Genomic DNA, 25,121 nt, shown 5'->3' on the forward strand with positions numbered 1-25,121 from the left:
CTGAATTATTCAGTGAAAGAGATGAACAATTGTTTTTTAGGGCTCTATATCTAGGAAAAATGGGTGTGTGTGTGTGTATGCAGGTGGTGACTTACGGGGCAGTGAACAAAGTCCCTGTCTGTCCCTTGTCTTGTGTCCGTCTAGGTTAGACCACTGTTACTTGAATTGCTTGGGAAGTCATCAGAAAGAAAAATGCCAATTAGGAAAGAATTTAATATTTTCATGAACTCAATGCCTGATTCACACTCACATTGCAGTTCTAGCAGACCAAGTAAAATGTGGTGGCCAGCAGCCAGGATCCATTGAATGAAACAGCCACTAGGATTGGCCTCCCAGAGTGGTTCTATCTTTCTGTCTCTTGCAGTATTTCCAGACTAGTAGCCATCCAATCCCCTTCATGCCCTAAGTATATTCCCAGTGGCCACAGTGACACTCATGGAACCAAATGGTGAGGGCACAGTATGAGATTAGAGAACCCTGTAGTATGCCAGGAAATTGCAGGAAGGAGATGAGACTCTGCAAAAAGCTGACAGACAACAACCTGGTGCATAAACACTAACACTATGTTTGAATTTTGGAGACCTCTCTGAGTTGCCAGGCAGCCCCAGCCACTCTTTTTCTCTGCCCTCCTCCTTTGGCTTTGCTATCTATGTCCAGGTTGGTCTGAGAACTGCTTAGGTTTACAGTTTAGACTAGGGGGTCCTCAAACTTTTTAAACAGGGGGCCAGTTCACTGTCTTTCAGATTATAGTAAAAACAAAAATTATGAACAAATTTCTATGTACACTGCATATATCTTATTTAGAAGTGAAGAAACAAAATGGAAATAAATACAATATGTGGCCCACGGGCCATAGTTTCAAAACCCCTGGACCATCCATCGGCCTGGTTGTCTGTCACCCATTGTCTTTACCCTTCTAAGGTAAAGACTTTATACTTTTTTTAAAGTGTACCCTTTACATTTTCATTCTCTGAGAAGATGACTCGTCATCTTGACTGTCCTACACATTGTCAGTGTGATATGGGTAAAATCACTCTGTAGGATCTATAGGTAGGTAGGTCATGGCGGAAAAAGTTAAGGACCATACCAGTCATAGCAAGGTGAACATTCTACTATAATGAGCATAATAAATAGTCTAGGCCTTTGTTTTATGATGGGGGAGCTGTTTTTGTTTTGCTTTTTGTTTTTATCAAAACAAAAGAAATAGCTTCAGTTAATGAAGCAGCAGCTGTTGGCTGTAGCTTGATGAGTGCAGGCCTTCTCACCGAACAGCAGTGTGAGTCCAGGGCACCTGAGAATCCAGGGTGCCCGTTCCTCAGTTCAGTGATTTGTATGAGAACAGTGTCCACAGCAGTGGATCATGCTGTTTAAAGAGGCATACAGAGAAAATGGGCTTTATTCCTCCCACCCCGTTATCAACCCCAGGAGTGCCACATCTCACCAGGCCTGTGCAGCTTGGGTGCTTTCTTTAGCTTCTGGCCTTGCAGATTCTTCTTGGGAGAGAGGGTAATAGGGAAGGGGGTTGCCAAGGAGAGATTGCACCAGGGCCCCATGAGCTGCATCCAGTGCACCCATCTCCAGCTGTGACCATGGTTTTGATTACAGAGACCAAGCACAGCTGTGTGTGGTGGGCTCTGGCGCGCCCAACCCCCCCCCCAAAGCTCGAAAGCGTTTTTCTTTCCCCTCCCCAGGTTTGCGGTTTGTCATCTGTTCTCACAGAGCCCCTTGTATTGCCTGTGGCTTCCTGTTCTCAATCTGATCCAAATTTCCCCTCTGAGGTATTTCCCTGCACACACACACACACTCAGAGGCACACTCACGTTCTCTTGCCCTCACCCGCCCTTTTCTGTGGCAGGGTGGTAAAGAGGAAGAGAGCAGCGGAGAGTGAAGAGGTGTTGGCTGTGATCTTTACACAACCTGGCAGCTGAACCCACAGCTTGTATTAGCTCCACAAGTCAAACAGATGGAACAAATTGACAGAATCATGTTCACTCGCCCCAGGCTGGAGAAGCAGCTGAGTTGCTGTTTGAAGTTGGGAGTTTGAGTGAGAAAGAGAGTCCCTGGCGGAATTTCTGCTCGCCTTGAAGCTACCATGGTGTAGCATGCCATGGGATCGTGAAAGGGTTAATGGGCATGGTACTCCTCACGCTCCAGCCGTGTCTCTCTCTCTTTCTCTCTCTCTCACTCTCTCACTCTCACTCTCACTCTCATTCTCTCACACACATACACACACACATAAAGGGGAGTTCTTTTTCTAAGGTGAAACATGCATATTTATTTCAAGACAAAAGCATGTCCCCCTTTCTACCTTTGAAGCAACAGTTCTTAGCCACCTAAAGTTCATTTATGAAGAACGTACTAGTATCACTTAGCCTTCCAGTCAAAGTGAACCGCACACCCCACTGCCATGCGGGCCATCCTCCACACACCCCTTCAGGACCAGGCTGATTCTGGTTCAGAGTGATAATTGGTCTTTTGCATTTGCTTTTTTTTTATTTTTTTAGGACTTCAGGATGCATTTGACAGTGACTGGGAAACTGGGAAAATTATGCCGAACAATTACAAAAATGGATCAGATGACGGGGTCCTTGCCTACAAACTCCTGGTGCAAACTGGCAGCCGTGATAAGCCCATCGACACCAGTCAGGTACTCACTGCCTATCTTGGAGGACTTGGGAGTTGTTGAGCAGAGCATTGGGGTCTCTGCCATGTGGAAGACTGTTGGAACTATAGTCACAAACTGCAGTTTTGCACACCCCATACATGGGTGGTACAAACACACTGTGTTAGCTCCAGTTTCTTTCATTACATCAAGAGCTTACAAGCAAGCCAGAGAGGGCCTCTAAGTTCATCTGTGAAGTTGGGTTCTTCAGAACATTTGCCAAAACAAAATACAACTGAGGCAATGCAGGCTTTTTCAGATGTGGAAAGTTTGGTGTTATATTGTTTTCTTTCTAAATCTCTTCATTGTTTTCATGTTGCTATTGATTATATGTAAGCCAGGGAAAATGACTGTATTGGGTGGTAGTCAATTAGAATGAGCAGAATTTGGGGCCGGCGAGGTGGCGCTAGAAGTAAGGTGTCTGCCTTGCAAGCACCAGCCAAGGAAGGACCACGGTTCGATTCCCCTGGCGACCCATATGGTTCCCCCAAGCCAGGGGCAATTTCTGAGTGCTTAACCAGGAGTAACCCCTGAGCATCAAATGGGTGTGGCCCGAAAAACCAAAAAAAGGAAAAAAAAAAAAGAGCAGAATTTGGTTGGCTGGGTTAGGAGATTGAAGAAACTACCATAAAGATAAAGGGTTTGAGTTACATTTACCTTAGAGCTAGAAAAAAAAGACAAATCTGTCCTGACTGAGGTGGACAGACAGACATGCAGTGCATAGAATCTGAACATATTCATCCTTTTGCTCATTCTCCTAAGATGAGCTGCTGCTTTTTGCTAATCATATTCTCCAGCTAGATTTGTATCTTCTGGGGCAAAGGCATTCCAGAATATTCTATCTGATTCCTCTGAAGTGGTGAGTGTGTTCACACAAATGTTTCTAGCACTGCTGTTAGCCTTCCCAAAAGCAGTTTCCTCTCTGTCCTTGTAGCTTACTTGCTTCACCTTTGGCAGAAAATAGTCATTAATGATCTTCCCAGCAGTACTGTTACCACCACCAGCCCTTTCTTGCTAATTTTAAGTATAAGTCTACTAAGTATATGGTTGATAGCTGTTCTGAAGGGTGACCTGATGCTTTCTGACCATGGATGACCAGTGTTGGTTGTGACAGGATATGGACAGAAGAGCTGGTCTGAGGGATAGGCTGGTATGCTTGGGAACTGGGTGGGGTAGATGTGATTGACTCGCATCCTGAACAACAGCATCATCTCTACCAAGGTGGGAGAAAACCACTGAACAGAGAGGGCACTGTACTTTGTTAGTCCAGGCATACAGTTGTTACGTGTCCTATGGATTAACTGAATCCAGATTCCTGAAATTTCTTTCTCTCACTCTCCCCCTGTCTCTTTCTTCACTCTTTATTAATTGTATCACTGGTGTCTTTTTTTTTTCTTTAAAACACTAAAAGTGTTGGAACCAGGCCTGAATATAAAGTAAACAGGAAAGAGTGTGTGTGTGTGTGTGTGTGTGTGTGTGTGTGTGTGTGTGTGTGTGTGTGTGTGTGTGTGTGTGTGTGTACGTACGTACGTACGTACAGACCTCTACTTTAGAGGGAAATAGTGACTGACCATATGCAGTTCTGACATCCTGACTATAACTGTCCTTAGAAATCAGAAAAGCGACTCCAGGTATGCAGGTTCTTTCCACTCTTTGGCACTGAACATTTTTTTAAATCAGGTCATAGGAGGCTAGTGTTAGCAAAATTTATACAGATGTTGTTTTATTTTTATAGCTCTCCTCCATTTACTGGGTGGCATTTCCTTCAGTGTTAACAACAGAGGTTAACTGCACACAGACGTGTATGGGGATTCTTGCCAGGTTTTCCCCCATTCCCCTCCTATAAATATGTTTCTCCAGATTGTTCATTCTCCGCCTTGGCTGCAGAATGTCTCTTAGCATTCAGCTTTAATTAGTTCAATCAATTCCCAGGCCATCTGCAAAACCGTGTGTTATAAACACACCAATTATTGCATCCTCTGATAAGTGCATTTTGAAAGAGACCAAAGGTGCTCGGATGGGATTTTCTGTAGTTTCAAACCACAGGGATTCTATTCTTTGTTGCAAATGCCAGAGTAAAGTCCTGCTTTTCTCTTGGCACTGTTGACTCCAAGCTTGATTCTTAAAGCCCCTGTTCTCCCATTTTACAGTTGACGAAGCAGCGCCTGGTGGACGCAAATGGTATCATTAATCCCAGTGCTTTCTACATCTACCTGACTGCATGGGTCAGCAACGACCCTGTGGCCTACGCTGCCTCCCAGGCCAACATCCGGCCTCACCGCCCAGAGTGGGTCCATGACAAAGCTGACTACATGCCAGAGACCAGGCTGAGAAGTAGGTATTGCCCTGTCTAGATCTGCAAATACAGGGAGGCGTTTTCTCTGTTCTTCAGTTTGGCCACATCCCTCAACTTTTGAAACTACCCAGAGTTCCAAAATGTAAACAGAAGAACAGATTTCTTTTAGCTTAAAACGCCTGGAGACAGATGAGGGTGCATAATGGAAAATGCCCCCGATTTTGTCACACTGAGAAATAGTGTCCAGTGTCCGCTGGTAGCTTCAAGTCTGCATTGTCTCCAGGCATCTCTCGATTGCCAGCTGTTCCCTGTGAAAGGTGGGGACTCTTTCAGGTTGGATGTTGTTTCAGTATTGTAGAGTTTAATTACTTGGTATTATGTGTTTATCTTAGTCTTTGTCAGCAGTGGCGTTGAAGGAATTTTTTGGCAATTGGATTATTCTGAGACACCACCAAGCACCTGTACTCTGTCAAAACTGTTTAAACTGGTGTAGAAAAATCTATATACAACAGTGTGCTCTTCCTTTCTCCTCTCAGCTCCGATTTTGAAAGGTGGCCCTGTGTGGATTTAATCTGCATATATATTAGAGTTATTAGTAGTTTTCTCCTTTGGATATTTAGACCAATGGAGGATGTGAAACAGAAGAAAGACAGGATGGCTGGGGAGCAAGTGCTTCTCTGTATCTAAACCCCAGAGCCTGTGGCAAGCAGCCAAGGCTTGTCTTAATGAAAATTTATAGTTGAGATTATAATAGGGCAAATCATGTTTAGCTTGTCGCCTGAATGACCCCGAAGGATCTGGAATACAGCAGCACTAACTAAATGCTTGTTGTGTAAGGATCCTTCCCCTGCTGTTGACGACTTAGCATCGCATTAGAAAAGAAATGAGGAAGATTTGTGTTAGATCCCTAAAAGGATAAGAAAGTTAAGCGTTTTTCATAGGAGAGCATGAATTTAAACTTATTTTGTTCTCAAAAGTAGGGAAGTTAAACTTCTGTCACTGGAACAACAACAAAAAAGTTCCACAATTTTATTTATATAAGTAGGTTAGACTAGTTACAGAATCTATTCCTAGAAGATTAAAATCAAAGACTAAATAAATACCCAAATCACAGACTTCTCTCCCCCTCCAAAAAAAAGGAAAGGAAGATGGATTATTGTTTAAATATATAGAATTAGGCCAAGGGATGTGATTTAGTGGTAGATCACATGCCTTATATGGATGAAATCCAGGGTTTAATCCCCTGCACCACAAAAAAAAAAAAAAAATTAGAAGGGAGTTGAGGAATGGAGCAAAGTGATAGATCAATTTTGTGAGCAAATCCAGAGTTTTTATATGTGGGAGGTCCAAGTTTGATAACCAAGCACTCCTGGAAGCATCACCTAAACTCTGCCAGTTTTGCCTCCCCAATTCCTTAAAATCAAATTAAGAATTCGAAGACCCAAATATCATCATCTATAGCGTATTTTGTTTATGTTTAAAAGCACACAGAAAGTAAGACTAGTAAAGATTTCTTTCTCTGCCCTAGGCAGTCATAGAGACTAGAGAGCTGATTCAGCCACAGTGGGATTAGCCCTAGTCTCTTCTTTGCCTGTGTTGTGTCCATCTGTTTCTCTAGTATTGTAGGCAACCCTTTAACCTGTGACCTCTTCTTCTTGTTTATCTGTGCAGTCCCAGCAGCAGAGCCCATCGAGTATGCCCAGTTCCCTTTCTACCTCAATGGCTTGCGTGACACCTCAGACTTTGTAGAAGCGATTGAGAAAGTCCGAACCATCTGCAACAACTACACAAGCCTGGGGCTGTCCAGCTACCCCAATGGCTACCCCTTCCTCTTCTGGGAACAGTACATCGGCCTCCGCCACTGGCTTCTTCTGTCCATCAGCGTGGTGCTGGCCTGCACATTTCTGGTCTGTGCAGTCTTCCTCCTGAACCCCTGGACAGCTGGAATCATTGTGAGTTTACTCTGAGGGTCTTTGTGGAAGTCAAATTCCTTTCAGTATAGCTCTTTCTGTAGCCAGGAAGTTTTGTTTATGTCTGGGCCTCAGGAGGAGGGTATAGATTGCATCATTCCATACTCTATTTATTCTACTGGAGGTGGTGAGGCTTATGGGGAGGTGGAAGCTTTAATGTCCTTAGCCTGGTGTCCCCTTAAGTATTTATGGTAGGTAAGATAGGTTTTTAAACATACATTTCATTCAGGTGTTATTTATGCTTACATTCCAGACCCAGGACATTGATGGTTCTTCTAAATAAAAAGAGAATTCAAGACAGTAAAGTACAGATAAAATGGTTTTGCATATTGTGTGTCTTTTAACTCTTGGGGAAATGAAAAACTGGTATTGCTAACCTACTTTGGGCACCTTACTTCAAGTATAATGCTGTCAACTTTGCAGAAAGTTTCATGTAGAGGTAGTATTTAACTTATGTGAGCTGTGGTATAGCCTTCAAAATGCCAAAATTATAAAAACAGAGATCATGTCTTGTTTCTGTTCTGTGAGTCTGTGCAGCAGGCACATTAAAAGGTAAATGTTTAGTCTGTAGCCGTTTTCATGGTCCTTAAGCAATTGATGCTGTCCATCTTTCATAGCTTATTAACAGAGAGCAAAAGGAACTTCTGTCATCCTTCCCTTCCCCTCCACCACCACTGCTACTACCCTGCTACAAAAAACCAACTCTCTCTTTTTTAAAATCTATATTGACTTTATGATTTTATTTGTCTTTGCCCTCCTTTGGCTCAGAAAACTAAAGTCTACTGCCCAGGTTTTGTTTCCATCTCCCAGCAGATTTTTACAGGGCAGAAGAAAAAATCAGAGCTTGTCCTTGGGCTTAACTGTTCACTTTGTCCACCTAAGCTGCTCCACATTTCTGTACTGAAGGGGCTGTAACCTGACCTGCCATCAGCTAACCAGCTCCCAGTTTACTTTGTTCCCAAGTCACCCGCAGGCCCTCTGTCTCCAAACAAAAGCAAAGCAACTTCTTTCTCTGCCAAAGAACTCTCGTTCACACTGTCCTCTCAGCTTTCTTGAAGATGGAGAGTGGTGATTGGCTGGTTGTGTTTTGAGCTTCCAACTAAAAAAAAGTTTATTTGTTTTTGTTTTTTGTTGTGTTTTTTTTTTTGTTTTTCACCATTTTTCTCTTCCCAGGATATACTCTTAATCACACTTCATGCAGGCATTATTGCATCACCACACCCATCCCACAAGTTCTCCCACCTCACAACCCCACTCCCACGTAAGCTCAGTTCTATAGACTGAGCTTGGTGACTTTGAACAACCTATTCTTAAAAACCAGAACTAGGAGGCTAGAGAGATAGCACAGCAGTAGGGCTTTTAGCTTGCATGTGGCTGACCTAGGATGGATGGTGGTTCAATTCCCAGCATCCCATCTGGTCCCCAGAGCCTCCCAGGAGCAATTTCTGAGCTCAGAGGCAGGAGTAACCCCTGAGCACCCCTGGGTATGACCCAAAGCAACAACAACAACAGAACTAGAAGAAATAACTACTTTTTTTAGGGGGGGGGCACACCCGTTTTATGCTCAGGGATTACTCCTGGCTAAGCACTCAGAAATCGCCCCTGGCTTGGAGGGACCATATGGGATGCCGGGGGATCGAACCACGGTCCTCCCTTGGCTAGCACTTGCAAGGCAGACACCTTACCTCTAGCGCCACCTCACTGCCCCTGAAATAACTACTTTTAGCCTAGTTTAAATTTATAGTTGGTGAGGCTTTCATGCTAAAGAGATTCTTCACAAACGATTCTATTGGAGAAGTTTGGGGAAAAATAGTGCCTTCTACAGCCTCCAGAAGTCATAGCTATTCAAGGCCATGCCCAGATTGTAATAGGGTCCTTGTGTTTCTCAGCATTAATGTCAACTGTGACCTTGTTCATGCCATGCCATTCTGCCCTGTGTTCCCATGGATAGTTTTTGTGCCCAGCACTCACCCATGTGTCTTCTTCAAGGTGACAGTCCTGGCGCTGATGACAGTGGAGCTCTTTGGCATGATGGGCCTCATCGGAATCAAGCTGAGTGCCGTGCCCGTTGTTATCCTCGTTGCTTCCGTTGGCATTGGAGTGGAATTCACCGTGCATGTGGCCCTGGTAGGGAACTACTTGGCTCTATCTTTGGAAAGTCCAAAAGCCAGGCTTCCTCTTGCACTTTTAGATACCAGGCCAGAAACTTTTGCACTATACACATTTATCAAGTCACAGCCATTCCCTGGCAAAGCTGGAACTGGCTGACTGTATTTCTGGCCTAGGAGGTGAGATTCAGCTGAACTGCAGACAGTACTATAGTGAACCTCTCCTTTGGTGTCAGCAATAACATCCCCACACAGCCTACAGCCATTGGTTTGTCTCTGATAAACATGCGGGGTGTACAGATCCATTCAATTTTTTAAACCACAGTAATGAAGCAAGGATAAAATAAGACCACACTCTCAGGCTTAGTGAGGGTGGAATAATTGGGTTGAGGTGTGTTGGCAGCTGTGGACATGCCCTGAGGCTTGTGAGCAAAGGCTTGGTTGCCCTTGCCAGAATGCTGACCCCCCACAAGTGCCCACCCAGCTCTTTGCCCTTCTTGCCGCCAGTTCTCTGACAGCACCAAGTGTGAGAACAGCATTGCATTAAGAATTTCTCCCTGTCTCTTTCCAGTTGTGTGAATACTTGAAGCTTTGGGAGGAGTCTTGCATCCAAGAGACAAACCCTTTGTACACATTTATCTAGATTTGGATTCAAAGGCCTCATAGCAATGTGCGAATTTTGTTCTATTTTCAGTGTGCCTGAGTTCTTGGGTGATGGGTAGCACTTGGTAAATATTTATTGGCTGAATGAATGGCTGCTATTTGGACTGCCTAGCTGGAAATCTGGCACTGGATTTGGGTCAAGTTGCTTTTAGTCTTGCTTTTGCAATCTCTGGTGTCAATTGCCTTTGAACTAGGGCACATGGAAATGGCATATCTACACAGAGGCAAATGTTACCCTTTACCTTTTGTATTCTTCCACGGGGAGTCTTTCTTACTAAGCTATTTTAATGCAACTAGGAGATGTAAGAACTTGGACTGGCAAGTAAGTGTACAGGGGGTAAGGCTCTTGCCTTGTTTGTGGCAAAGCCTGATTTATTCTCAGAAGTCCATGATCCCCTGAGTACCAGTAGGAGTAGGAGCAACCCCCTGAGTATAGAACCAGGAGTATAGCCCTCAAGCATGGTTCATTTGGGCCCAAATAATCTCTGGTTCCAATCCCAAATTTGTAAAAATAGGTATTTGAGAAAAAATGTTTTTTGAGATTATCTTCTTTATCCTCACCTCCTGAAGTATTAAAGTAAAAGCTGAAACTGTAAAAAAAGGTTTGGTTGTTTTAATTTGGGGGCATCTTCCACGCTTCTTAGCCCAAGTAAGCTGCAAGGAGAGAGATCATGTTTTTCTAGGGGAGCTCATTGTCCTAGAGGTTAGAGACCATAAACATAGTCTTCATTTCTTCAAAGAAAGAAAAGCTTTGCTTTGAGTTAAGCATCTCCTTGTCATCTTCTTCTGATGCATATTTAAGAAACTACATTTTCTGGTGACTTGCATTGCAAACAAGAGTGTTCTTGCCTATTATCTTTTTTAACAAAATGCCAGTCACAGCCTTTGAACTCTAGTGAAGAGGCAGGTGTCTGCACTTAGAATGGTATGAGCATAAAATCAGTTGATGACTGGGAAATGAGGAATGTCCCACTATTTAAGCTGGACCTAATTCTAGAATCTCAGGAGGATGGGAAGGCATTTGCTTTACACAGCTGACCCGAGCTAAATCTTTGGCATACCATATTGACTCCTAGTACCCTGCCAGAAGTGATTTGTGAGTTCAGAGCTAGGAATCCCTAAGCACCATTGGGTGTGACCAAAAAAAATTTTTTTTTCTTTGGACTCTCAGGAGGCTCAAGAGTTGCCCTGTCTTTTGGAGTGCTCCATGCTGTGGACCCCATCCTCACCAGTCACAGACATTGTTCTCCCTTCTCCTGCATATGATTATCCATAAAGGAACAATTACTGGGCCAAAGCAACAGTACAACTAGTAGGGCACTTGCCTTGCACACCTAGATTTGATTTCTGGCATCCTGTAGGGTCCCCCAAACCTTGCTAGGAGTGATCTCTGATCCCAAAACCACGAGTAAAACCCGAGCACTGCTGGGTGTGGCCCAAAAACAAAAAGAAAAAAGAATTTTAGGATACAAAGATTTTGGGAATGAGTTCAGAGTTTCCAACAGACTGGATTTCAACTTACAGTCATGTATTTTTCTTGTAATGCCTTCCTGATTCTGAGCTGTTCCACACATGCATTTCATGTGAACACAGTTGACAGAATTTCAAACCTTGGCATGATTATGAGGAGCTGTGGATTAACTCTTAGTTGCACAAGGTCCTATACAAGTTGAGAAAAGTCATTTGGAAGGAAGACCTTGATCTTAAAATAGTCTGGCAAAGCACTGCCCTAGAGGTTTCTCATGAGATGTTAGAAGGCCATAGTAGTCGGGAGATAAAGCAGGGACTGCTCTACTCATTTCTGTATACTTTTGACTTTGCCTTTAAATGACAGGTCAATGTGCTCTGTCTGGGTGCTTCTGCTCTTTGAGATTGACATTAACAGCCAATCTCAAGAACAGGTCATTTTAGCATCAGCCTAAGCTTAGCTAGTTGAGTTTCATTTGCTTTGCTGAACAGGAAAATAGGAGTTTTAAACTGACAGAAAGTGTAGTTGACAGCATTGAAGACAATGATCCACCAGAAGTCAAGTCCAGGAACTTATGGTCCCCACTCTTTCTTTGCACAGGCCTTCCTAACAGCCATTGGTGACAAGAATTGCAGGGCCATGCTTGCCCTAGAGCACATGTTTGCACCTGTCCTCGATGGGGCCGTCTCTACTCTGCTGGGAGTGCTCATGCTTGCTGGCTCAGAGTTTGACTTCATTGTCAGGTGAGGAATGGGGGTATTTCGTTAAGAAACTTGTACATCTTTGTTCCTGGGATGCACACTCTGGGTCTTCTACACCTGCTATGCTGCAGCATGTTTGATTGTCTCTTGTCTCTTCTTTCTGTACTTCAATAACTCATGAAAAAAAAAAAAAGTCCTGGTCTAGGTATGTGTTGCAAAGTGCTTACCACCATCTGTCACTTCCCTTCAAAAGTTGATCAGCTCAGAGAAGTGGTAGCAGGTAAAGCCACCTGGTAGGGACTGTTTTGAAGAAGAAAGATGTAAGTAGGATATGGGCTGAGCACAAGGTTACTTCACAAGCCAGATCCTGATACCCAGGAAGTGATGACTGTGGTTCTAGTCAGAGACCAAATTCCAAGCTTTTAGTTCTCCTTTACGACTCTAGAAAGTCAAACTTACCAGTAATTAAAATAGTCACCTAGATCATTGCAAGAGAAGAAAATGTAGCTACATTTGGTGTTCTACTTCCCACTAAGATATAGAAAAATTTTTTTAAAGGGTGGTTGAAAATTTATTGTGACTCCAAAGCAGACATCAGATAAAAGCAATTTTCAAAGAGTATGTCTTACCCATGCATGGGTCTTTTTTTTTTTTTTTTAAGATATAGGAAATTTAATGTTTGATTTTTGTGTCACATTTTGGAAAATGGGGCCTAATCTGGATATCTTAATTGGATCCAGGCAAATAGTTTTAGGAGATTTAAGTAAGAATGTAACTATGTGAGAATAATAAAGGAACAAGTTATTTTTTTTTTAATAAGAAGTTGGTAGAGCTGAGAATGTAACTCAGCAATAGAGCACTTGCCTTGCATGTTTGAGGTCCTGAGCGCTATGCCCAGCCATTAAAAAAAGGAAAGATGCCTGCCTTACTTCCTGCCTGCCTGCCTGCCTTCCTGCCTGCCTGCCTGCCTTCCTTCCTTCCTTCCTCCCTCCCTCCCTCCCTCCCTCCCTCCCTCCCTCCCTCCCTTCCTTCCTTCCTCCTTCCTCCCTCCCTCCCTCCCTCCCTTCCCTTCGTCCCCTCAGTTTCACGTCCAGGGACCCTAAAAAACAAAAAAAAAGAAAAGAAAAGAAAAAAGGAAAGATAATTTTCTCCTCAGAAAAAGAAGTTTATTTTCTCCAAATAGCCTCCATAGCTTTGTGAAGCTTTTTCTGAGCAGTGACAGCTATTTTTGTGGGCAGGGTATAGGGTGATATCAGAATTGTTGATTGTTGAGATTTAGAATAATGGAGCAGGGACAAGATGGTTTGGCATGCCCATTCTAAGATCAGCAGCAAAAACACTCCTACTCTTTATGTGTGTCTCTGTGATAGGACTTTCCTTTTCAGGTTAAAAATGGAGAGATTGTTTTATTTAGAACTTTAATTTTCAGGTTAAACTATTTTTTTCTGTTTTGGGCTAGAGAGATAGATAGTACAGTGGGTAAAGATAATACAGCCTTGCACACATCTTACCCAGGCTCATCCCCAGCACCAGTTAGGGTCCCTTGGGTTCTGCCAGGAGTGATCCCGGAGTGCAGCCAGGTGTAGCCCAGAACAGAATAAAAGGAATTACATTTTTTGTCAAACTTTTTATGCTTTTTGAGCCTCACCCAGCAGTGTCAGGAGTTATTCCTGACTTCACACTCAGGAACCACTCCTGGCTGACTTGGGGAACATATGGGATGCCAGGGATCAAACGAAGTATGCTGTATGCAAGGCAAATAAGTGCTTTACCTACCTACTGGTGTTTGACTAATTTTGTCAGTTTTTTAGAGTCAGCGATCGTGCAACATAACCTATTAGGCAGCTCACCATCCTGGTGATTTTACCTTCTAGAATGTGTGTTATAGTATGGGCCAGTGAGTCTCAAAATGTCACTTTTGCCTGAATCTTGGGAAGCTCTCTGAAACCTGGATGTTTTTTGGCCTATAAGTGTTCTCCACTTCTGACCACCAATTAGCAAGCCTACAAGCCATTCTTGTCTGCCCCATTCAGATAGCTCTATGCTCAGATCAGGTCAGGGTTTGAACCTGGCTTGTATTAGAAGCTCTTGCTTTGTTTTGGTCTTCTCCTGGTCATTTAAGTATTTGTTTCTGTATGGTATAAAGCAATAGGATTTCTTTTGTGCTGTTTCTCATTCAACACATATCCATCAGGCATATCCTAAGTGCAGTTGTGCACAGCACCAAGTACAATATGCCCTGCCCCCCAAACATAACTTAGGATCTATAGAATCTATCTTGCAGTTCCCAAGCCGCTTAAAGCCATTGAGAGATACAGATTGTGGTGGGATATCTGAGGGCCTAAGTGCTCCCCTTGGAGAATCCCAAGTCAGCCAGGGAGAGGCTTCAGATAGAACAGCAAGGCAGAACCACAGACCTCTCATTTAACATGTCACTTCTTATTCTCTCTGCGGCATATCAGGGTTTTTGTTTTAAGCACTTAAAAGGGCTCCACATTTTCTGGAACTGGATGGATTAGCCTGATAAAGTCCTCTCTGGGGTTAACTAAATGAGCAGACTTATATACTCGGCACCATCAGAAACCTAATTGGTGTGTTTATGCTTCGATTAGATGGATGGGATGCAAATGTCTTAATGCTGCTGCTGATATATGCCTCCACTGAAAATTCCAGCAGTTTACATTAGAGCAAGACATTGACCGCTTGGTCTTTGTTAATGCAGCTCAGAAGTTTCTAATGTTTACAATAGCTGTGAGGTATTTGTATTTTTATAGGGATTCTCTCTCCTTTCATCTCATGTCCAAATATATAGACATGGCAGAGTGTGGTGCCTGCTTCATTTTATGATCAAGACGACCATTAACAGATATGTCACCCTTTCCCTCTCTCTCTCTTCTCAACATCTTGGGCCCTCTTCTGCCCTAGCCATTTGCAGCAAAATCGCAGTAGAATTTGTTAGAGAAAAGCTCTGCTTGTACAGAGCTGCTCCCACCATCTGTGTGGAGGGTCGGCTGACAGGTTTACCTTGGTATTCATGAAGGATCCCAGACCTTAGCCTTCAATGGTGGGAAAGCAGGGCCACTTGTGTGCTCTTCTCTTCTTCATGGTGCTGTGGCCTTTATGTTTGAATTGGCTGACGCAAAACAAGAGTATTCAGAGTTGCTAAATTGTTCAACAAAAGATTGGCCTGCAGAGCAGCTCCTGCATTGTGGACCTCCCTCCCCTGAAAATGCCCCAGCAACCATAGAATGGGAAGCGCTTTTTTTGTTGTTGTTGCAGAAAACTGGTTCCTGTGTTCTGAAAAAGGTTGCAGTTGGAGCTATTTTGTAAAAATGGAACTCACAGAATTCTGGGCAGAAAGTTGTGATTAATGAAAGCCCAGGGAAAGCCTTACCTGATCTGCTGGAGACTTAATTAGAGCTTCTGCTCTGAGATGCAGAAGCATTTCACAGTGGATTAGCTGCCTGCAGAAGTGGGCTGCTTTTCCTCCTGGGCTAAATTGTTTAAATTCTACACCCTTCACTTCATTTGTTTGCTTCTACTGGGTTTTCATGGACAGGGCCCCCTTGTATTGTGTGTGCTTTCAGTCTGCTCAGCCATTCAGTTTGCATTCCATATTTTTGTGTTTGTGTTAACACATTCATAAATAACATTACATGCTTTGAGATTTCAGCAAATTAACGAACTAATTTTTTTTCTTCCCTTTATGAGCTAACACTTTGGGTGATGGAATGTAGTCCTCAAAGTCAAAAGGTTGGAAAAAAAAATCTAATCTTATGCTGAATTTGAAGTGGCTTTTCACCAGCCTCTCCGTGTTGTGGGTTTTGTTGATGTGGGGTTTTGATTTGCTGCAGATTTTGCACCCAGGAAGGGAGGCAGACTATACTTTTGTGATGGTAAATGTTCTGTTTTTCTTTTCAAGGTATTTCTTTGCTGTCCTCGCCATCCTGACGATCCTGGGTGTTCTTAATGGACTGGTTTTACTTCCAGTCCTTTTGTCCTTCTTTGGACCATATCCTGAGGTCAGTGCCAGGTGTATTGCTCAGTGCAAAGGCTCCCTGATTGCTGTGTCCCTGGTGTCAATTTTAATTTAGATATGGCCACATTTGACTTACTTTCTTAATAACGACAAATTAACCTCATTTAATAGTTAAGAGGGTTGGCTTTTTTGGTGGTTTGGAAAAGGCTTGGTTGTTTTGGGATGCTTGAGGACCATTAGGGTAGTTATGGTGGTTCTCAGGGATTTCATGAAATGCCAAGAATCCAGAGCCTTTAAGTTTGTGGCACTAGTCCACCATTCTGAGCCTCAGATCCTGGTTGTATTTCATTGGTCTTTATTTGGATCAATGCATGTTAACCCAAGTTTTACAGATCTGCAGATCTGTATCAGTTAAATACTTGCTGTCTTGACCAGGAGCGAAGAGAACTTAGCTCACTTGCAAAGAGTGTGAGGAAAGGGTATTTCTCTGGATCTTTCTATGAGATCTCAGGGTCCTTGAAGGTGATGGTGGTGGATAAGGAAAGGGTCGGGGGGCAGGGTAGCATCCCCTGAATTGTGTGGTGACCTGAAAATGCTGAGAGAGAAGTGAGAACGGCTAACATGGTCTCCCTTCCACAGGTGTCTCCAGCAAGTGGACTGAATCGGCTCCCTACCCCATCCCCAGAGCCGCCCGCCAGCATGGTCCGGTTTGCTGTGCCCCCAGGTCATGCCCACACAGGTTCTGATTCCTCAGACTCTGAGTACAGCTCTCAGACCACAGTGTCAGGCATCAGTGAAGAGCTTCGACAGCACCAGATGCAGCAGGACACTAGGTGCCCAACCCACCAAGTGATTGTAGAAGCCACAGAAAACCCCGTCTTTGCCCGCTCCACCGTAAGTGCCTCATACCTAGTGCACAAATGAGGGCAGAGTAGGCCCCAGTAGGCCCTGCCAACACTTCTGCTATCCCTCCTAAGTGGGTAAAAAGCCCCATGCCCACTGCTCCAAGCTCACAGAGCACAAAAGAAAAAACCCACTTTTGGACAGCGCATTTTAAAATGTGCTGCTCTTCCTGTGGCCAACAGGAGGGAGTTTTCCTTCTCAGTCTGTCCCTTTGGAGCAGAGCCTGGCTATTACTGTCAAAGACTTTGATGGCAACTTCTGGGTGGCTGAGAACCTGCCTTGGGTGCTTATCTGGCCACCCTCTGGGAACACGCTTATCCCAACCCAGGAGGTTGTGTCTGCTGTGCCTCAGGGCCAGTCAGTGACTCATGGCCCAGAGTGCAGTATACAGAGAAGATCAGGAGGATCCTGAGACATGATCTTCCACTTAAGGACTCCTGTGTTCCTCCAGGAAATGGGTGGCCCAGGCCAAAGTGCCTGGTCTTCCTTGAATTTTCCTCTTTTTCTGCCTGCCCACCCCACCCCCACCCCCTGTGATGATGCCTGCTGTGCTGCAGTGTGAATCTGATTTTGTCCAGCGGGAGCCTCAAAATAGGTACAAGCTGAACGACTTTGAAGTTGGTCACGGTCCTTTTGATTGATGTGGCCGCTGCACTGTTGCCTGCTTTGTACAGAGACCCAGAAAACAGATTCCTAACAACCAGACACAGCCCTGCTGCCCCAGAACTTCCTGAAGCAGTGGCCGGGTTTTTTTCTGTTCACTAAGACAGTGGGCACATGTCCCCAACGGGTTGCTGTAACCCAGGGAGTGTTTTTAAATGTCAGTGGCTGCTGAACTCCACAGCATGGGTACAAACTCTTACTATACCCCACATTCAGATCAGCCAGGACTGTGTGTTTCGTGTTCAGAGAGGCAGGTGTCCAAGAGGGGATGTGCTCACACACACACAGCCCTGCACACATTTGGGAACAAAACCTGAGAACATCCAAATAAGGCTTCTGTAGGGAGATGCTGAGAGAATGGAGGGCCCCAGTAGCTCCCCAGGGCCTTTTCCCAGTTCTTGGTGGGATTGATTGAGCCTTTATTAAAAAGAGAGGTATGTGGGTGGTCAGGCATAAGCTCAGCCAAGACGAAAAGGTTGGAAGCAGGCAGCGATGCCAACTGCGGTGAGCTGCCATCCGTCCTGACCTGCCCATTCTCTCTGCAGGTGGTCCATCCCGAAGGAAGGCAGCGCACGCTCCCCAACCCTGCACCTCACGCCCCCCTGGACTCAGGAGTTCCACCACCTGGACGAACAGGCCAGCATCCCCGGAGGGAGCCCCCCCAGGAAGGCTTACGTCCTCCCCCTTACCAGCCACGAAGAGACGCTTTTGAGATTCCTCCTGAGAGGTCTTCAGCCCCAGGCCCCCAGGGAGCCCGTTCCCACAGTACTCGGCACCCAGCATTCACTGCCAGGGGTAGCAACATGCCTGGCTACTGCCAGCCCATCACCACGGTGACAGCCTCAGCATCTGTGACAGTGGCTGTGCACCCACCCGGCCCTGTGCCTGGGTCCAGCTGGAAGCCCCGAGGGGGGCTTTGTACCAGCTACGAGGACTACCCTGAAGCTGGCCCTGGGCTTTTCGACGACCCTCATGTGCCTTTGAATGTACGCTGTGAGAGGAGGACTTCTAAGATCGAAGTCATCGAGCTGCAGGATGTGGAGTGTGAGGAGACGGCCCGGGGCAGCAGCTCCAGCTGAGGTGTGCAGTGGGTGATGATGGGAAGGAAGCCCTGGGCCCCTGTGTGGCCTTGTAGAGTTCCAAACAAGGCTAATAACTCCATGCTCCTTCATCCATACTGGGTCTGTTCCCTGGCAGGGTTCATGGAATTTAAGCAAAGGGTATCTGGGCTAGGCACACAGAGCTCCATATATGTGTGCTGGTGGCAGATAAACCCAGGATGTCCTCGCAACCCCCGCATCTCCTACCATCTTGAGTCATTTTAAATCGAGGCTCATGTCGCTGCTACCTGTGTGATTCCCTTCATTTGCTTTTTTCAGGTTGAGTAAAATTGGAAGCAAAGAGGCCAAAGATGGGAAGTCCCTCCCCCACCTCCTTCCAGAACTGCTTGAAGAGAAGCGTTGGGAGTTCGTGCCCATCTGGCTGCACCAGAAGAGCAGTGTATTGTTACTGTAACCAATTGTATCATTTTGTGAGATATTTCTATAAATATTTAAGAGGTGTACACATCTGTAATATAGGAGTGATGTAAAGTAGTGGGGCCCCTCCCTGTTTGTACAGTGGTCGAGTGCCACAACCAAGCTTAATTTACTCGTAAATTTCAGCATATGTTGCTGCTGCTTAAATATTGTATAATTTACCTGTATAATTCTATGCAAATATTGCTTATGTAATAGGATTCTTTTGTAAAGGATTTTTTTTTTTGGTTTAAAATATTTTAAATTTGCATATCACAACCTGTGGTAGTCTGAAATGTTACTCTTAACTTCCAAACACGCTATGCGTGATAATTTTGTGGTTTTTTTAATGAGCAGACATGAAGAAAGCATGTTAATCCCAGTGGCTTTTCTAGGTATAGTCCCAGGCAATTCTCCTACTTGGCTACGTGTGTAGACATGTGTGTGACTTCCCAGTGTTACTGTAATGTGATTTTCATTTTTGCTTTTGCTTTTCACTTTTGTGACCTTTGCAGGATTGTGACCTTGTCAGGCAGGAGGAATCTGGATTTCTTGATGGCTTTGTTAGAGGGCTTGCCCTCAGCAGCGCTTTCTCCTTTTGTCAGACCCCCTTCGAATCCAGATCATCTCTCAGAATCACTGCCATCTAGTACCCACCTTTTGCCTCAGAAGATAGTTCCTTCTCTTGGGTCTTTGTAGTGGCCATTGGAACCTCAGGGTATAGATGTCTTTTTTGTTGTGTAGTGGAGAGTTCAGTCATGCTTAGCTGTGATGCCGAGCCAGGCTGTGAGCTGAGTGAATACTGAGTGAAGTAGTCAACCCTCACTGTACCTTCTTCATGACTGATATGCCCAGACACTCCACACTACCCCGTTCTACCACCAGGTCTCAGAGTGGGTTGGGAATAGTTTGGAGACAATGATGCTGCCTTAGGTAGACATCCTGGTTTCATAGGTGATGTTCTAGTCCCTTTTCTTGAAATCTCCCTTCTTTGAATTGCATAATTGGTGAGACTTTCTGGATTTGTTTTCAATTTCTTTAAAAATGAATAACGGGACTCCAGCATGGTGAGTGGGAGCTGGAAGTTGTCCTAGAGTGAGCCCCAGAGGCCACTTCCAGCACATGTACATGCTTGGTGCGGTCTGCACCATCTTGCTAAGTTAGCCTCCCTCCCTTTGTTTCTTACCTTCCCATGTGAGCTGATCTCAGAGCAGAGAGAGAGTTCACTGCACACTTTCAGAGGGCCAACGAGAATGTGGAGGTAGATCTCACAACCAGGATTTTTTTGGTGATATTTTTACATTTTGCTTCTTAATCTTAAAACATCTTGCTCTAAGGCTTGGACTCACTCACCTCTTGGCCAGAGACCAGCTTTCCAGGAAGCTCTTGGCAAGTAGAGTAAGCTACTGTTGAGCACATAGGACAGCCCCATGGAAAATATATGTCACATAGAAAATTGTTATGAAAAGGCTTCAGTCCCCAAAATTTCTCACAGCACAGTGACCTCAGAACCTGTGACTCACCAGCACTGTAAGATGCTCATTGAATCCAACATGGTGTGTGTTCACATGCCAGCCCCTGGTGTCTGCTACTGCAGGTGCCTGTCAGCCCTGCTGCTGTTCTCCACAGCATCCAGCTCTGCTCAGAAAACATAGGTCTGTATTCAGGGGTGAGGTGACACAGGCTCCGAGACCACCTCTCTGTCTTGGCTCTGACTCATTCACTCTTCTTCTGAGCTCGGAGCCTGTGGTGCTCCATTGTTTGCTTTCAACAGGAGTCATAGCAGCCCAGGGAGAATTTGGGGACTTGGCAGGCAACTAAAATCTCTTTCTTAAATAGTTGTATTGTGTCTGTCTTGTTTATTTGGATGTCTTAATTTTTTTTTAAATTTGTTGCTGATATTTATAATTTTGTATCATAAGAATGTTTTCCTACAGTATTTGTCATGCCAGTTTATAACAAAAATGCAGGGATTTTATTTCTATTGGAAACACTTTTACAACTATGTTTTGAACAGAAGTTTTATTTGTATAGAGTGCTTACTAATGTTAAATAGTTCAGAGTATATAACATTTCCATTAAGTACTCATGGTAGGATTTAGTGTAGGAGTTTAAAGGAAATCAAACTGGGTCTCATTGTCTGCCGTATTTGGCGGAAATGGGTTTGTATCATTTCAGTTACAAAGATAAAAGTATGCCATATAATTTATTTATATGAAAATTTATTTTTGTAGTGTACATAGTAGTCATCAAGTCTTTTGACAGAAGTATATTTTTAAAGAATTTATATGTGATGAATCCATAATGTCTGGAATTTTGCTGAGACATGCATGGGGCGGCACGCTTTTCATTGTCAAGTACATCAAGAGAAAGAAAATGTCTAACAGTGTTAAGAGAGTATGATCGAGTGAATATTCATGCGATTATAAAATGTCTATTAGTTACCATTCGTGACCTAGTGTGGTTCTTATTTTAAAACTTGGAAAGCAGAAATGTACAAACTCTCTGAATATTAATGTTTAAACACTGATAGAAATTCTAACATGAATAAAAAATAATATAACGTGTTGGCTATGCCTTTGTTTATAGAATTTCTTAAAACAATTATGAAGGCAGTATGTCTGGCTATTTTAACTCCTTTTCTTATGTGGTGCCTAGTTAGGGGGAATATTGTAAAGATAAACTCAGGGACTATCAAATGAGGGCGTCATATTTAATAATTGATAATTCAGGTTTGATTGAACTTCATTCAGAATTTTTGAGTATTTATGGTGTACTAAACCTTCAACATAGCCAAGGAGAAAAATAAAACTCTGAATTTTACCCCATTTTACAGCTGAAATGTCATTTTCTCTAAGTATATGGCCAGCCAATCATACCCTTGGGGGCTACCCCCTAATCCTGTAATGATTGATCAGGAGTCCACATGCCCAGTCACATGCAGGTTGCCACTACTTTAAACAGTGGCAACACAGCCTGGATGGCATGCAGAATCTCAAATACTAACGACCTTTGTACGTTTGCCAACCCATCTACAGATCAGGTTATCTTAGGTCACTGGTGTTGATGAGCCCAGGATGGGCAGTGCCGCCCTCACACATACACACCCCGCTCTACCCCTTTGGAAGCCTGCTAGGAAATCCAAATCCTTGATGTTTCTTGGCAGGAGAGTTGAGACCCCACCTTAGTGAGCTGTCCTGGCGGTGCTAATGCATGAGCAGAGGTAATACAAAATTCCTTCCAGCTGAACATAGCCCTAGTTCTATAATTTGATTCAGACTTCACAGTCGATGAAGGCCAGATCTGGAAACAACATAGAGATTCCCAACTACTCTGTGTGGTCTTTTCCTAAAAACACATGTTCCTCTGTGGGAAAGTACAGAGACCCAGGAGCTCTGCACTTGTGTCTGGGAGTGAAGTGTAAGAAAGGATGCCCATGGTATTGGCTGGATCCTGCTTCCCATCTTCCAGTGAAAAGGATCTAGTTCACAGATTCTTAGTGGAACTACTTGTTTGAAAAGGATAATTGATGCCCGACAACAAGGGTGGTGATGAGGTATGGAGCAAAAGAATAAGAGTTACCTCCATGAGAATGGCAACAGCCTCAGGGCCCACACCTAATTCTGTCAGCTGCAGACTTGTGGTGTTTAAACACTGTATACATGTTTAGACATGAATAACAAAAATTATGAGTTTATGGGGCCAGAGCAATAAGACAGCAGGAAGCCATTTGCCTTGCATGCAACCAACCTGGTTTTGATCCCCGACACCCCATATGGTCCCCTGAGCACTGCCAGGAGTGATCTCTGAGTGCAAAGCATCTCTGCGAGCTGCTCAAGAAAACAGCATTGCCAGGAACGTTCCCCCAAAAGTGAGCTCATGAGATCTGTGCTTCTGAGTACCACTTTGAATGTAATAGTCAACTCTGACCATGTCATAATACATTTGATAACAGTGTCTAGGAAAATTAATCCAAATGAATAATTATAAACTAATTTTTATACCTTTTGCTATGATCAGTGATCTTTCTTACGTTCCTTCAGTGGTAAGTTTATACTTTTTTTTTTAAGTCATGCCTGGCAGTGTTTAGGGCTTGCTTCTCACTGCAGTCAGGGATCTCTTAGCAGACCTCAAAGACCAAGGAATGAATCAGATTGGTTGCAAGCAAGTCACATGCCCTACTCATCGATTACCACCCAAGCCTTTTAGAAGAGCTTTATGCTGCCAAATTACCTTTACCATCTGATTATATATTCAGTGTAAATTACATCTTTTTTTTTTTTTTTTTTGGTTTTTGGGTCACACCCAGCTCCCGGCAGGCTCGGGGGACCATATGAGATGCTGGGATTTGAACCACCATCCATCTGTGTGCAAGGCAAATGCCCTACCATTGTGCTTTCTCTCTGGACCCTAATTACATCTATTTAAGTTTATTTTTCATATTGGTTTAGAAGAACATTTCATCAGATTTATATCCCCAAATTTATCATATTTATTCAGAACTTAAGCATAGACCCCTTTTTTTATTTTGCACAACAAGCAGACCTAGTCAACAGCTTTGAGAATATTGTATGCTATATATTTTAGCAGCAGTGATGTTGATATACAGGCAGGTGTTTCATTATTAGTAACTGGTAATTGATGTAGAAGTGGAGATAGTTAAGTAATCATGAAAAAAGAATAATTGCCATGGGCCAGAGCGGTGGCGCAGCAGTAGGGCTTTTGCCTTGCATGAGGCTGACCTAGGACGTACCATGGTTTGGTCCCCCAGGGCCCCCTATAGTCCCCTAAGTCAGGAGCGATTTCTGAGCACATAGCCAGGAGTAATCCCTGAGCACAGTTGGGTGTGGCCCAAAACCAAACCAAAACAACAAAAGAATAATGGCCAGGTTTGAATTACTTTTAATAAGGTTAGACCTATTGAGAATATATCTCAGACATAAATCTTAATAAAGAAGCTGAAGAATGAAAAAAGAGACAAAGACCTGCAAAAAGAAAGTAATAGCAACATAAGAATTTTAAAGGGGGGCCAGAGAGATAGCACAGCGGTAAGGCATTTGCCTTAGATGCAGAAGGACAGTGGTTTGAATCCCGGCATCCCATATGGTCCCCTGAGCCTACCAGGAGCAATTTCTGAGCGTAGAGCCAGGAATAACAAACAAACAAACCAAAAAAGAATTTTAAAGGGATCAGAGTTCATGTATGGATTAAGGTAAACATTTTGCATGCTGCTGACCCTTGTTCAGTTCCTGCCACCACATAACCGTCTGAGGCATCATGCGTGCAGACTGTTCATGGCTGAGTAGGGTGTGAGTATCCTCAGTAGTTCAAGGCCTGAGCAGCACTGAATTCTCACACCCTTATATTGAACCTAAGGCCATTGAGACAATCACTGGGAAGGTTCACTAATCCTCATCCCACCCCCTGTTCCATCACACACACAACTCAAGAGAAATAATATTCACTTCAGAGAGGATCCAAAAGGAAAAGAGAAAAGAGGGCCAGAATTTTTATTTGAGGAAGTAGTGACTGAGCAGTTCCCAAAACTGAAAAAGTAGTTAGACATCCAGTTCTAGGAATCTTAGAGTTCCAAACAAAATAAACTACAACCACGCGTACCAAGACACAATATAAAGAAAGTGGCAAAAATCTAAGGTAGAGATTCCTAAAAGCAGCAAGAGAAAATCAAAAAGTCCATATAAAGGACTGGCCATTCCTAAAAGCAGCAAGAGAAAATCAAAAAGTCCATATAAAGGACTGGCCATTAGACTACTGGCCATTAGATTTCACTACAGAGAATTCCACAGGCCAGCAAGGAGTGGCACAGCATAATCACATGAATAGAAAAGACCTCCAGCAAACCATTCTTTTATCTGTGCTCAATTATAACAGCTTTAAAGGAGAAATAGGATTTGGTGGCAAAAGTATAGTTATATTTGTCACTAAACCCACCCTACCCCAAAAAATGCTTAAGGAAAATAAACTTCACTTGAAAGTAGTAAGACACCCCAAAAACATAAAATATGGGAGAAATGGGGCTTAATAATGACTTTTAAATTAATTCAAGAGTTGCTTGCTTTCAAGTTAATATAAGATTATAATCCACAGGGAAATCTTGAGGAAAGAAAAATAACAAGGGGCTGGAGAAGTAGTACAGAGGTTAAGGTGTTTGCCTTGCCTGTGAACATCCT

At 43.8% G+C, this 25,121-nt stretch overlaps 1 protein-coding gene across 2 annotated transcripts in view; it reads left to right on the forward strand.

The window, feature by feature from the left end:
• Positions 1 to 21,493, forward strand: part of PTCH1 (patched 1) — a 71,204-nt gene extending 49,711 nt beyond the window's left edge. For both annotated transcript variants that reach the window (XM_049772181.1, XM_049772180.1), the window contains exons 16-24: positions 2,505 to 2,647; positions 4,813 to 4,996; positions 6,630 to 6,910; positions 8,918 to 9,055; positions 11,768 to 11,910; positions 15,791 to 15,890; positions 16,487 to 16,741; positions 17,959 to 18,493; positions 18,793 to 21,493. In XM_049772181.1, coding sequence (XP_049628138.1) covers positions 2,505 to 2,647; positions 4,813 to 4,996; positions 6,630 to 6,910; positions 8,918 to 9,055; positions 11,768 to 11,910; positions 15,791 to 15,890; positions 16,487 to 16,741; positions 17,959 to 18,492 — 1,778 coding nt within the window. In that variant the 3' untranslated portion in view covers position 18,493; positions 18,793 to 21,493. The remainder of the gene's footprint in view (positions 1 to 2,504; positions 2,648 to 4,812; positions 4,997 to 6,629; positions 6,911 to 8,917; positions 9,056 to 11,767; positions 11,911 to 15,790; positions 15,891 to 16,486; positions 16,742 to 17,958; positions 18,494 to 18,792) is intronic.
• The last annotated feature ends 3,628 nt before the right edge of the window (positions 21,494 to 25,121 follow it).

This window comes from Suncus etruscus, chromosome 4 (assembly GCF_024139225.1).
Source record: "Suncus etruscus isolate mSunEtr1 chromosome 4, mSunEtr1.pri.cur, whole genome shotgun sequence".
Taxonomy (NCBI): Eukaryota; Metazoa; Chordata; class Mammalia; order Eulipotyphla; family Soricidae; genus Suncus; species Suncus etruscus.